Source organism: Schistocerca gregaria, chromosome 8 (assembly GCF_023897955.1).
Source record: "Schistocerca gregaria isolate iqSchGreg1 chromosome 8, iqSchGreg1.2, whole genome shotgun sequence".
In the NCBI taxonomy this organism is placed as follows: Eukaryota; Metazoa; Arthropoda; class Insecta; order Orthoptera; family Acrididae; genus Schistocerca; species Schistocerca gregaria.
The window spans coordinates 127889474-127903586 of record NC_064927.1 but is presented as its reverse complement, the minus strand read 5'-3'; the positions used below and the strand labels follow the sequence as shown (position 1 = coordinate 127903586).

The 14113-nt window shown below is 38.2% G+C and overlaps 1 protein-coding gene across 1 annotated transcript in view; it reads right to left on the bottom strand.

Moving 5' to 3' along the window:
* Positions 1-14113, bottom strand: part of LOC126284101 (xanthine dehydrogenase-like) — a 301701-nt gene that overhangs the window by 206601 nt on the left and 80987 nt on the right. The window contains exons 7-8 of the mRNA XM_049982754.1: positions 283-506; positions 65-167 (exon numbers count right to left, since the gene is read on the bottom strand). Coding sequence (XP_049838711.1) covers positions 65-167; positions 283-506 — 327 coding nt within the window. The remainder of the gene's footprint in view (positions 1-64; positions 168-282; positions 507-14113) is intronic.

Genomic DNA, 14113 nt, shown 5'->3' with positions numbered 1-14113 from the left:
ATTTTGCTTCCTAGCAAGGTGTAATTTGAGTAAATATAGAATTTTGCAGTTCTTTGTACCATACCTATATTGATCTTAGCATCAGCAGCTTCCAGAATGAGAAAAATATCTGATGGAAACTCTTGGTACATGTGTTTAATTGACAGATTTCCTGCAATTGTTCCTGCCTGCAACAAAAAAATGTTGGTTCAAATAGAAATAATTCATATAGTTTTTAATTATTTTCAAAAGTTAGGTTTGACTTAACTTTAGTACCAGTGCTAGTGTATAATGTTTCCTTACATTTCTAACTGGAACATTTGCAACTAAGTCTATGTGGTCTGCAAGCATTTTGGTATAGCTGAACTTTTTGTTTGATTTTGAAATATCATAAAATAGCTCCATAACTTCAGTGAGAGACATATTTCCACCAACTGTTATCTCTGAATCAATGGTATATTTCTTAAGTTCTTGAACATCACTAATGTCAATGAATATCTCAATGTCAGGTTTTCTTCGATATACACCTGCAGTCAGCAAGAAAGAAGAACATATAAAACTATATTTTTCAAAAAATGTTACATTTGAGCAGCAAAATGAATATTAAAATCCATATAGACTATTGTGAAAGAAAGTGGGAATAAATACATTAAGGATTAAAATAGATAAGGAATGACAACCAATTAAGACAGAACAGGAACATCAACTTACCAGTCCCTGAAAAAAAATTACCTTCATTAGGCTGTAAGACTTATCAATTTAGAATCACAGGTTATAGAAATGCCAACTGAATCATTCTCCTAGCAAATTACCTACATCAAAATTGTACTAGTAAATCAGCAGCTAAGACATTTGGCCATGAAAGCAACAATAAACCAGAATTATCAGGATCTCTTACCAACAGTAGATAATGATACTTGCCTAATTGGCAAAAAGTTTTGATTTTATATTTTTCCATCTATATTTTACTTAAAATTGCAAGTCTGATATTCAAAAGTGGACCCCATGGGATTGCTGCATTCCATGGAAATCTTCATTTAAATCTCACTCTTATCATAGTGGCTGCTGGATCAAAACGGAGTCTGTTCTGTTGGAGATGTCACCAAATACACATAAAATACAAATTGTTAACTGATATAGCTATGTATATAATCTGCAAATCTTGCAAAATCTTTATTTCAACATTTTGTTCAAAAATACATGATTATCTTCATTTCTATAAATTTTGCTAACCTCAAGAGTCATGTTTTCTTTGCAATATTTCATTCATTTACTCAGAAAAATATGTACAAAAGTTACTTTGCTTAATAACTGGTTCTGGTACAAACTATAACTCCGAGCCGTAATATATCATTGTAACATGCATCAAAAGTCAGGAAATCTTTGTTCCAACATCAAGTAAGTCAGTCTTTGTTTTGATCTCATGCAGTGTGGGCTTTGTTTTGAAGTGAAGTAGAGCAGTGTTTGTTTTAGAAGCTGCATAGTACATATCATCTAGGCACCATGAACATAGTAGATCACATGTAGCCTATGCCTTTCTATAGGAAACTGCAATTTATAATTTAAAATACAGCCGAAATGTTTTACAGTCTTGATAATCTGATGACAGTTTTTATTCTGAGATCTATGGAAGTTGGCAATAAGACTCTCTTTACCAAAGTGAAAAAAATCCAATGCATGAATTTCATTACTGGACATGTGTGGATCAAAAATAAACTGCAAAGTCATAAATATGTGAATAAGTATCTTCACTTTTACTTAAAAACCTGGATGTTAACATTGTCCCCTATAAACAAGAAGATGTTTGAAGTGACAGCTGCATTGATGAAATGGGTTGAGTATTAAAACTTTTCCACTCACTGGAACAATGACTGCAGAACTGTTATTCTACATTTCTGTTTCCCATAAAATATAATTTTGCATTTAAATATTTGTTTCAACTAAATGAAAAAAGGCAAGCTATTCTAATCAAGTTATGTAGGAAGGCTTTTGAATGGGTCACATGGAATCATGTATTATAAGGTTTTTATTATATTATAGAAACAGGACTGTAACACTCTCTCTCTCCACCCCCCACCCTTCCCTCCCTCTCACTTGCTCTGTGTATTTTTCTTTGTGTGTGTGTGTGTGTGTGTGTGTGTGTGTGTGTGTGTGTGTGTGTGTGTGTGGCATTCTGAAGAAAATCACAAATGTGTAATTTCAGCTACAGTGATAAAAATCTCATTAATGGGTCTAATCAGTGCTTGTCCAATGAATGTTTTCTTTAGTTGCATCATTCTTTCGTGATGGAATATGCTGGGTGAAGTAACTATCACTTATTTTGTCAAAATATGTATGAGTCTCAGAGAATTTATATTTTCTGTTCACTCTGTGTGACCACAGACTGTTTAACACACATTGTTTCCCATAGTAAAGAATACTAACTGAATTTAGGTGCTACAGTACACACTATCCAGAGATGATTCAAATTTCAGATGCACATTAGAAGAAGTGGAAAATGACCTTATAGGACCACCAATTACTGCATCAGAATTTAACAATTCTTTAAACAAAATTAATAACAACAAGATGTCTGAGACAAAAAATATCCCTGCAAGAAGGGGGGCAAGTTCCTTCGCGTACTCTGTGTAAAATCGAACTGATATCCCATCAGGACCAGCGGCCTTTCCTCTTTTGAGCGATTTTAATTGTTTCTCTATCCCTCTGTCGTCTACTTCGATATCTACCATTTTCTCAACTGTGCGACAATCTAGAGAAGGAAGCACAGTGCAGTCTTCCTCTGTGAAACAGCTTTGGAAGAAGACATTTTGTATTTCGGCCTTTAGTCTGTCATCCTCTGTTTCAGTACCATTTTGGTCACAGAGTGTCTGGACATTTTGTTTTCATCCACCTACCGCTTTGACATAGGACCAAAATTTCTTAGGATTTTCTGCCAAGTCAGTACATTGAACTTTACTTTCGAATTCATTGAAAGCCTCTCGCATAGCCCTCCTCACACAACATTTCGCTTCTCGTAATTTTTGTTTGTCTGCAAGGCTTTGGCTATGTTTATGTTTGCTCTGAAGTTCCCTTTGCTTCCAAAGCAGTTTTCTAACTCGGTTGTTGTACCACGGTGGCTCTTTCCCATCTCTTACGATCTTGCTTGGTACATACTCATCTAACGCATATTGTACCATGGTTTTGAACTTTGTCCACTAATCCTCACCACTATCTGCACTTGAGACAAAACTTTTGTGTTGAGCCGTCAGGTACTCTGTAATCTGCTTTTTGTCACTTTTGCTAAACAGAAAAATCTTCCTACCTTTTTTAATATTTCTATTTATGGCTGAAATCATCGATGCAGTAACCGCTTTATGATCACTGATTCCCTGTTCTGCATTAACTGATTCAAATAGTTCGGGTCTGTTTGTCACCAGAAGGTCTAATATGTTATTGCCACGAGTCAGTTTTCTGTTTAACTGCTCAAGGTAGTTTTCAGATAAAGCACTTAAAAATATTTCACTGGATTCTTTGTCCCTGCCACCCGTTATGAACGTTTGAGTCTCCCAGTCTATATCCGGCAAATTAAAATCTCCACCCAGAACTATAACATGGTGGGGAAATCTACTCGAAATATTTTCCAAATTATTCTTCAGGTGCTGAGCCACAACAGCTGCTGAGCCCGGGGGCCTATAGAGACATCCAATTACCATGTCTGAGCCTGCTTTAACTGTGACCTTCACCCAAATCATTTCACAATTCGAATCTCCGTCAATTTCCTTCGATACTATTGCACTTCTTATCGCTATAAACATGCCTCCCCCTTCACTGTCCAGCCTATCTCTGCGGTATACATTCCAATCAGAGTTTAGGATTTCATTACTGTTTACGTCTGGTTTCAGCCAACTTTCTGTTCCTAGTACTATATGGGCGTTGTGACCGTTTATTAATGAGAGCAGTTCTGGGACCTTTCTATAGACGCTCCTGCAGTTTACTATTAGCACATTAATATTGTTATTCCTTGTTGCATTTTGCCTACTCCTGCCTTGCCGCGTCTCAGGAGGCGTCTTGTTGGGCCTAGGGAGGGAATTCTCTAACCTAAAATGTGTGATTACTTTGTCTAGGGAACTGTCAAGTCTAAGGTGTATCACACAGTCTTCAGGAACTGTAGCAGAACAGTTGAAGTGAGACTGCAGCAATTCCAGCAGTCCAGCTTCAATCCACCTTCAGAAACTTACTGACCAGGACCCAAAAGTGCTAACAAATGAGTGGTGGTCACTTCCAACATCTGCTATAGTCAGATTAGTACTGTATTTCCTTTCCACTGCTGTGTTTCTTTGTACCCTGGTATTCTATTCTCTGGGCCAGTTTTATTTTATCTGACCTGCATAAACTGTTATCAGTGGAATAAACAGTATAATCTACAACCATATGGAACAGATGACGAGGGATAAAGAAGGATGCCTACATCAACCAGTTGTTGCCTTTGTTGTCTGATGACTGAAATGTACAAACTTATGATCATTAGGATAAGTGCAACATGAACTGGTGACCTTAGTTGTTGGGCTGCCGTGGTTACAAGCTTACATAAATTTTGTAACAACGTTATTTTAATTATCTGGTCATTTACAATTCAGTTTATTGTACTGATTTGAACAATGTTATGAGAAGGAAAATAGCCACTCACCATGTAGTAGAGATGCTGGGTCACAGATAGCGACAACAAAAAAACTCTCACAATTAAAGCTTTCGGCCGTTGGCCTTCTTCTACAACAGACACACGTAAGCACACTTATGCACGCACACAACTGCTGTCTTAGGCAACTTAAACCACATTGCCACATTCTGCTGATTTGTATTCTGTCACTAACTTCATTCTGACTTCAGCAAGCATACATTTATTTCTGTGCTGGTTCAACTGTTACTAATTGATACTTGAACCTAAAACATAAGCAATTCTCATTTTACAATAGGAGGATTGTTTTTGTAAGGATTGAAATTAGCGTTCCACTTGTCTTTGTATAATAAACTCACGAAAATATTAGGAACATTTTACACCTAATAATCTTCATGATATAGGCACCTGCCAGGTTAGTTGAGAGCTCTAATGTGCTGCTTCCTGGATTTGGGTAGGCGTGCCAACCCCAGATCGAATCCGCCCAGTGGATTCCAAATGTAGGCCAGTGTGCTGGCCAGCCTGGGTGCGGTTTTTAGCCAGTTTTCCACATCCCACTAGCTGAATACCAGGCTGGTCCCCATGTTCCACCTCAGTTACATGACTTTCAGGTATCTGAACATGTTCGACTGACCATGCTGAGCCTGCGAAACTATGTGACAATGGCACAAGCAAAAGAAGAAAAAGAAGATTCTTCATGCTATAAACTACTACTAAAAGCTAAAAGCCATCTAAAACTTGATGTTGCAGTGTGAGAGGAAGGAATTGATGCATAACTGAATGACAACAGTCTGTGTAAACCATCAAGATTTAGACTATAATCCATGAACTTTCTGTAATAATAATGGATAACATGGACAATAATTTTTACAGATATATATAAGTAGTGGAAAACCAGCCATGGGAGCATCAATTTTCTGAAAGTTTTTGTGAGCCAGTTTTGTTACAATATTATGCAATAAAGATGTGGTTTTGAAAGAGAACATCATGTTAACCTGAATATCTTGAAATTTTGTTTAGCACTACCAAATCAATAGCTACACTGTCAAGAACCCAGCAAGCTGCAGAAATCTTTAGTGGAATAGATAACTTACAAATTCTTTTACATCTACTACAGCATTGAAAATCACCAGGAAACGAAGATTAGTATTTGCTAATAAATTGTTACACCCTGCTAAATTTTGTGTTGATGACAGTAAAAGTGACAACAATAAATTTCAGCCCTTATAAAGTTTTCTGTGTTGAGGAATGTTATCACTCAGTAAGAAGTTCATTAAAGTCAATTAAAGCCTAAAGAACATGTTAACATGGTTTTTGTTGCAGCTGTGGTTTCTGCAAATGCCAATACTTATACACACAAATGTGTTTAAATAGAAAGTTCACCACTGTCCCTTTGGTGCTTGCAGAATCTTACACACAAACTATTTTCACAACAAATATTCAGGGCTAGCAATTCTGTCTTGTGCATGAATGGTTAAGACTTCTCACTTTTATTCTTCTGCTATCTCAAAAAATGTGTCTGACCTAATTACATTCTTTTAATACTAAACAAAAATAAAAATCACCAATGATTACAAGGAAATAGACAGATTTCTCTAGCTGTAGACACAAAAAGATATATTTAGAAACACAATTATTATCCCAAATATTACAACAAAAATGCAGTTACTAAACAGAAACATGATTCAAGGATGGTTACTAATAGTGTATTTGTAATTAAAATTGAGTGAGAATATTAATATGCATAGGTGACACACTGTTGTTGTGATCTTCAGTCCAGAGACTGCTTTGATGCAGCTCACCATTCTACTCTATCCTGTGCAAGCTTCTTCATTTCCAAGTAACTACTGCAAACTACATCCTTCTGAATCTGCTTAGTGTATTTATCTCTTGGTCTCCCTCTACAATTTTTACCCTCCACACTGCCCCCAATACTAAACTGGTGATCCCTTGATGCCTCAGAACATGTCCTACCAACCGATCCCTTCTTCTAGTCAAGTTGTGCCACAAATTCCTCTTCTCCCTAGTCCTATTAAGTACTTCCTCATTTGTTACAAGATCTACCCATCTAATCTTAGGCATTCTTCTGCAGCACCAATCTGAAAGCATTATTCTCTTCTTGTCTAAACTATTTATTGTCCATGTTTCACTTCCATGCATGGCTACACTCCACATAAATACTTTCAGGAAAGACTTCCTGATGCTTCAGTCTATGCTCTATATTAACAAATTTCTCTTCTTCAGTAATGCATTCTTTGCCATAGCCAGTCTACATTTCATATCCTCTCTACTTTGACCATCATCAGTTATTTTGCTCCCGAAATAGCAAAACACATCTACTACTTCAAATGTCACATTCCCTAATCTAATTCCCTCAGTATCACCTGATTTAATTTGACTACATTCCATTATCCTCATTTTGCTTTTGTTGATGTTCATCTTATATCCTCCTTCCAAGACACTGTTCATTTCATTCAACTGGTATTCCAGGTCCTTCACTGTCTCTGACAGAATTACAATGTCTTCAGCAAACCTCAAAGTTTTTATTTTTTCTCCATGGATTTTAATTCCTACTCCATATTTTTCTTTTGTTTCCTTTACTGCTTGCTCAATATACAGATTGAACAACATTGGGGATAAGTTACAACCCTGTCTCACTCCCTTACAACCACTGCTTCCCTTTCATACCCCCTCGACTATTATAACTGCCATCTGGTTTCCGTACAGCCTTTCACTCCCTGTATTTGACTCTTCCCACCTTCAGAATTTGAAAGAGAGTATCCCAGTTAACATTGTCAAAAGCTTTCTCTAAATCTAAAAATGCTAGAAATATAGGTTTGCCTTTCTTCAATCTATTTTCTAACATAAGTCGCAGCGTCAATGTTGCCTGACGTGTTCCAACATTTCTATGGAATCCAAACTGATCTTTCTCAAGATCAGCCTCCTATCTGTTTTTCTGTTCATCTGTATGGAATTTGTGTTAGTATTTTGTAGCTGTGCCACTTATAGTTTGGTAATATTCATACCTGTCAACACCTGCTTTTTTGGAATTGGAAATACTATAGTGGTGTTTTTTTTTTTTTTTACGTCTGAGGTTATTTTACCTGTGTCATACATCTTGCTCATCAGATGGTAGAGTTTTGTCAGGGCTGGCTCTCTGAAGACTATACATAGTTCTAATGGAATGTTGTCTACTGCTGGGGCCTTGTCTCAACTTAGTTCTTTTAGTGCTGTGTCAAATTCTTCACTCAGTATCATATCTCATACTTCATTTTCATCTATGTCCTCTTCCATTTTCATAATATTGCCCTCCAGTGTATTGCCCTTGTACAGACCTTCTATAAACTTCTTCCACATTTCTGCATTCCTTCCTTTGCTTAGAACTGGTTTTCCATCTGAGTCTTGATATTTATGCAAGGGGTTCTCTTAACACTAGAGATATGTGCCTCTACATCCTTACATTTGTCCTCTAGCCATCCCTGCTTAGCCATTTTGCACTTCTTATTGATCTCCTTTTTGAAACTTTTGTATTCATTTTTGCCTGCTTTATTTACTGCATTTTTATATTTTCTCCTTTCATCAATTAAAGTCAATATCTCTTCTGTTACCCAAGGATTTCTGCTGACCTTTGTCTTTTTACCTACTTGATCCTCTGCTGCCTTCACTATTACATCTCTCAAAGCCACTCATTCTTCTTCTGCTGTGTTTCCATCTTCTATTCTTGTCAATCATTCCCTAATACTCTCTCAGAAACTCTGTAAAACATCTGGTTCTTTTGGTTTATCCAGGTCCCATCTACTTAAACTACATTCTTTTTGTAGTTTTTTTAGTTTTAATTGACAGTTCATAACCAATAGGTTGTGATCAGAGTCCACATCTGCCCCTGGAAATGTCTTAAGACCTGGTTCCTAAATCTCTGTATTGCCACTATATAATCTATCTGAAACCTTCCAGTGTCTCCACACCTCTTCCATGTCTTCCATGTCAACAAATGTTATCTATGGTTAAGTTATGCTCTGTGCAGAATTCTACCCAGTGTCTTTCTCTTTCATTCCTTACCCCCATTCCATTTTCATCTACTATTTTTCCTTCTCTTCCTGTTCCTACAATCGAATTCCACTTCCCCATCACTATTAAATTTTTGTCTCCCCTCACTATCTGAATTATCTCTTTTGTCTCATCATACATTCCTTCAATCTAACTTCATCATCTGTGGAGCTGTGGTAGGTGTGGGTTTCGTGTCTGTCTTGGCTCCAATAATGCATTCACTATGCTGTTTGTAGTAATTTACCTGCCTCCCTATTATTTTATTCATTATTAAACGTCCTCCTGCATTACCCCTATTTGATTTTGTTTTTATAACCCTGTTTTTGTTTTTATAACCCTATAACCAGACCAGAAGTCTTGTTCCTCCCACCACCAAACTTCACTAATTCCCACTATATCTACCTTTAACCTATCCACTTCTCTTTTTAAATTTTCTAACCTGCCTACCTGATTAAGGGATCTGACATTCCACACTCTGTAGAACAACAGTTTTGTTTCTCCTGATAATGACGTCCTCCTGCATAGTCCCCACCCAGAGATCTGACTGGGGGACTATTTTACCTCCGGAATATTTTACCCAAGAGGATGCCATCATAATTTAACCATACAGTAAAGCTGTAGTTTCCCTTGGTTTCAGCTGTTCACTGTACCAGCACAGAAAGGCTGTTTTGGTTAATGTTACAAGGCCAGATCAGTCAATCATCCAGACTGTTGTCCCTGCAACTATTGAAAAGGCTGCTGCCCCTTTTTAGGGACCACACATTTGTCTGGCCTCTCAACAGCTATTGTGGTTGCACCTATGGTATTGCTGTCTGTATCGCAGAGGCGTGCAAGACCCTCCCCCCCCCCCCCCCCTTCCAACGCGCCCCCCGCCCCCCCCCCCCCCCCATAGTAAGGTCCATGGTTCAGGGAGGAGGGTGAGGCAGGTGAGATTAATAATTAAATAATCTATATCTGTATCTATGTAGATACACTGCAAGCCATCATACAGTTTGTGGTAGAGGGAGCCCTTTACCTTCATGTTCAGATAGAGTAAAGGTAAAATGACTGTGTGTATGACTCCATATGAGCCCTAATTATCTTCATGGACTTTAAGCACAATGTATGTTGGCAACAGTAGGATCATTCAGCTGTCAACTTCAAATGCCAGTTCTCTACATTTTCTCAAAAATGTTCCTCAGGAAGAATGTCACCTTCTCTCCAGGTATGCTCATTTGGTTTCCCGAAGCATCTCCATAACATTTACGTGTTGTTTGATCCTACTGTTAATAAATCTAGCAGCCCGCCTCTGAATTTTTTCAATGTCCTCATTTGCTCTAACCTTGTATGAATCCTAAACACTTGAGCAGTATTCAAGAATAGGATGCACTAGTGTCCTCTATGCATTTACACTTACTTTCCTAAAATTCTCCCAATAAATCAGAGTCAACAAATGGAAGGAATAAAGCTAACAACTCACCTTGTAGTTGAGGTGTTGTGTTGTGAGAAGAGACATAAACAAAACTGAAAGTATTGTTAAACTTCAGACAGTGCCTTTCTTCATAGCGAACTACTCAACACACATGCACCTGCACAGCTACATTGTCCCCAGGCACTAGTTGACAGGGACACTGTAACCACATAGCTGTCTGTACATTCTGTAGTTAGATCTGAAGAAAAACATTATCTGAAAGGTCAGAAACTTTTCAGTCTTGTTTATGTGCTTGTACGGCAAGAGCTTGTAATGTAAGAACCTTAGATTTCATGTAAGAGTATGTGATACATGGTCTTTAGTGTATTAAATTATGCATTTCTATCAAGTGTTATGTTATTGAATACCCACTGGGTTAGCCGAGAGCACTAATGTACTGCTTCCTGGACTCAGGTAGGTGCACTGGCCCCGGATCAAATCCGCCCAGTGGATTACTGTCAAAGGTCGGTGTGCCGGCCGGAATGGTGTGGTTCTCAGGTGGTTTTCCATGTCCCATTAGGTGAACACCAGGCTGGTCCCCACATCCCACCTCAGTTATGTGACTCGCAGAAATCTGAACATGTTCACACTATTCTATGGATTACACTAGATGCAGACAGCTGGGGTACACTAATTTCATCCTGGGGGACTGACATGGGAGGGGAACTCTCTCGGTCCTTATAATAGTTTTTGCTGACAGTAGACACTACTATTTCGTCAAGTAGCTCCTCAATTGACATCACAAGACTGAGTGCACCCCAAAAAATGGCAACAGCACTTGGTGGCCTGGATGGTCACCCATCCTAAAGCCAGCCACACCCAACAGCACTTAATTTCAGTGATCTGATGGAACCAGTGTATCCTCCGTGGCAAGACCAGAAAATAATTAAATACTTTACACATAATTTTTATTTCAATTAGAACAGTTTACAATTTACAAATATCAAAATTTTCTATCAAAGAGAAATTGTGTAATAAAACAAAGTGTCAGTTTATTATTGTGAAACTTCATTGCAATCACAGGCTTGAATACATGGCATTCAGCTTCTTAGGCCACCATTAGATAACTTAATATTAAGTTATATTTAATTACAACTTAATATTATGATGACATATTTCAACACTCCCCCCCATGAACCATGGACCTTGCCGTTGGTGGGGAGGCTTGCGTGCCTCAGCGATACAGATAGCCGTACTGTAGGTACAACCACAACGGAGGGGTATCTGTTGAGAGGCCAGACAAACGTGTGGTTTCTGAAGAGGGCAGCAGCCTTTTCAGTAGTTGCAAGGGCAACAGTCTGGATGATTGTCTGATCTGGCCTTGTAACAATAATCAAAATGGCCTTGCTGTGCTGGAAGTGCGAATGGCTGAAAGCAAGGGGAAACTACGGCCGTACTTTTTCCCGAGGGCATGCAGCTTTACTGTATGATTAAATGATGATGGTGTCCTCTTGGGTAGAATATTCTGGGGATAAAATAGTCCCCCATTCAGATCTCTCGGCAGGGACTACTCAAGAGGATGTCGTTACCAGGAGAAAGAAAACTGGCGTGGAATGTCAGATCCCCTAATCGGTCAGGTAGGTTAGAAAATTTAAAGAGGGAAATGGATAGGTTAAAGTTAGTGAAGTTCAGTGGCAGGAGGAACAAGACTTCTAGTCAGGTGACTACAGGGTTATAAACACAAAATCAAATAGGGGTAATGCAGGAGTAGATTTAATAATGAATAAGAAAATAGGAATACGGGTAAGCTACTACAAACAGCATAGTGAACGCATTATTGTGGCCAAGATAGAGAAGAAGCCCACACCTACTACAGTAGTACAAGTTTATATGCCAACTAGCTCTGCAGATGACAAAGAAATGTACGATTAAATAAAAGAAATTATTCAGATAGTGAAGGGAGACGAAAATTTAATAGTCATGGGTGACTGGAATTCGAGTGTAGGAAAAGGGAGAGAAGTGAACGTAATAGGTGAATATGGATTGGGGCTAAGAAATGAAAGAGGAAGCCATCTGGTAGAATTTTGCACAGAGCATAACTTAGTCATGGCTAACACTTGGTTTAAGACTCATGAACGAATGTTGTATACATGGAAGAACCCTGGAGATACTAAAAGGTATCAGATAGATTATATAATGGTAAGGCAGAGATTTAGGAACCAGATTTTAAATTGTAAGACATCTCCAGGGGCAGATGTGGACTCTGACCGCAATCTATTGGTTATGACCTGTAGATTAAAACTGAAGAAACTGCAAAAAGGTGGGAATTTAAGGAGATGGGACCTGGATAAACTGAAAGAACTAGAGGCTGTACAGAGTTTCAGGGAGAGCATAAGAGAACAATTGACAGGAATTGGGGAAAGAAATACAGTAGAAGAAGAATGGGTAGCTTTGAGGGATGAAGTAGTGAAGGCAGCAGAGGATCAAGTAGGTAAAAAGACGAGGGCTAGTAGAAATCCTTGGGTAACAGAAGGAATAATGAATTTAATTGAGGAAAGGAGAAAATATAAAAATGCAGTAAATGAATCAGGCAAAAAGGAATACAAATGTCTCGAAAATGAGATCGACAAGAATTGCAAAATGGCTAAGCAGGGATGGCTAGAGGACAAATGTATGAATGTAGAGGCTCACCTCACTAGGGGAAAGATAGATACTGCCTACAGGAAAATTAAAGAGACCTTTGGAGATAAGAGAACCACTTGCATGATCACCAAGAGCTCAGATGGAAACCCAGTTCTAAGCAAAGAAGGGAAAGCAGAAAGGTGGAAGGAGTAAATAGAGGGTTTACACAAGGGCGATGGACTTGAGGACAATATTATGGAAATGGAAGAAGATGTAGATGAAGATGAAATGGGAGATACAATACTGCGTGAAGAGTTTGACAGAGCACTGAAAGACCTGAGTAAAAACAATGTTCCCAGAGTAGACAACATTCCATTGGAACTACTGACGGCCTTGAGAGAGCCAGTCCTGACAAAACTCTACCATCTGGTGAGCAAGATGTGTAAAACAGGTTAAATACCCTCAGACTTCAAGAAGAATATAATAATTCCAATCCCAAAGAAAGCTGGTGTTTACATGTGAAAATTACTGAACAATCAGTTTATAAGCTACAGCTGCAAAATACTAACACAAATTCTTTACAGACGAATGGAAAAACTAGTAGAAGCCGACCAAGGGGAAGAACAGTTTGGATTCCATAGAAATACTGGAACATGTGAGGCAATACTGACCTTACGTCTTATCTTAGAAGAAAGTTTAAGGAAAGGCAAACCTACATTACTTGCATTTGTAGACTTAGAAAAAGCTTTTGACAATGTTGACTGGAATACTCTCTTTCAAATTCTAAAGGTGGCAGGGGTAAAATACAGGGAGCGAAAGGTTATTTACAATTTGTACAGAAACCAGATGGCAGTTATAAGAGTCGAGGGACATGAAAGGGAAGCAGTGGTTGGGAAGGGAATAAGACAGTGTTGTAGCCTCTCCCCAATGTTATTCAATCTGTATATTGAGCAAGCAGTAAAGGAAACAAAAGAAAAATTTGGAGTAGGTATTAAAATCCATGGAGAAGAAATAAAAACTTTGAAGTTCGCCGATGACATTGTAATACTGTCAGGTACAGCAAAGGACTTGGAAGGGCAGTTGAATGGAATGGACAGTGTCTTGAAAGGAGGATATCAGATGAACATCAACAAAAGCAAAACAAGGATAATGGAATGTAGTCAAATTAAGTCTGGTGATGCTGAGAGAATTAGATTTGTGGAGCAAAATAACTGATGATGGTCGAAGTGCAGAGGATATAAAATTTAGACTGGCAATGGCAAGGAAAGCGTTTCTGAAGAAGAGAAATTTGTTAACATCGAGTATAGATTTAAGTGTCAGGAAGTTATTTCTGAAAGTATTTGTATGGAGTGTAGGCATGTATGGAAGTGAAACATGGACGATAAATAGTTTGGACAAGAATAGAATAGAAGCTTTCAAAA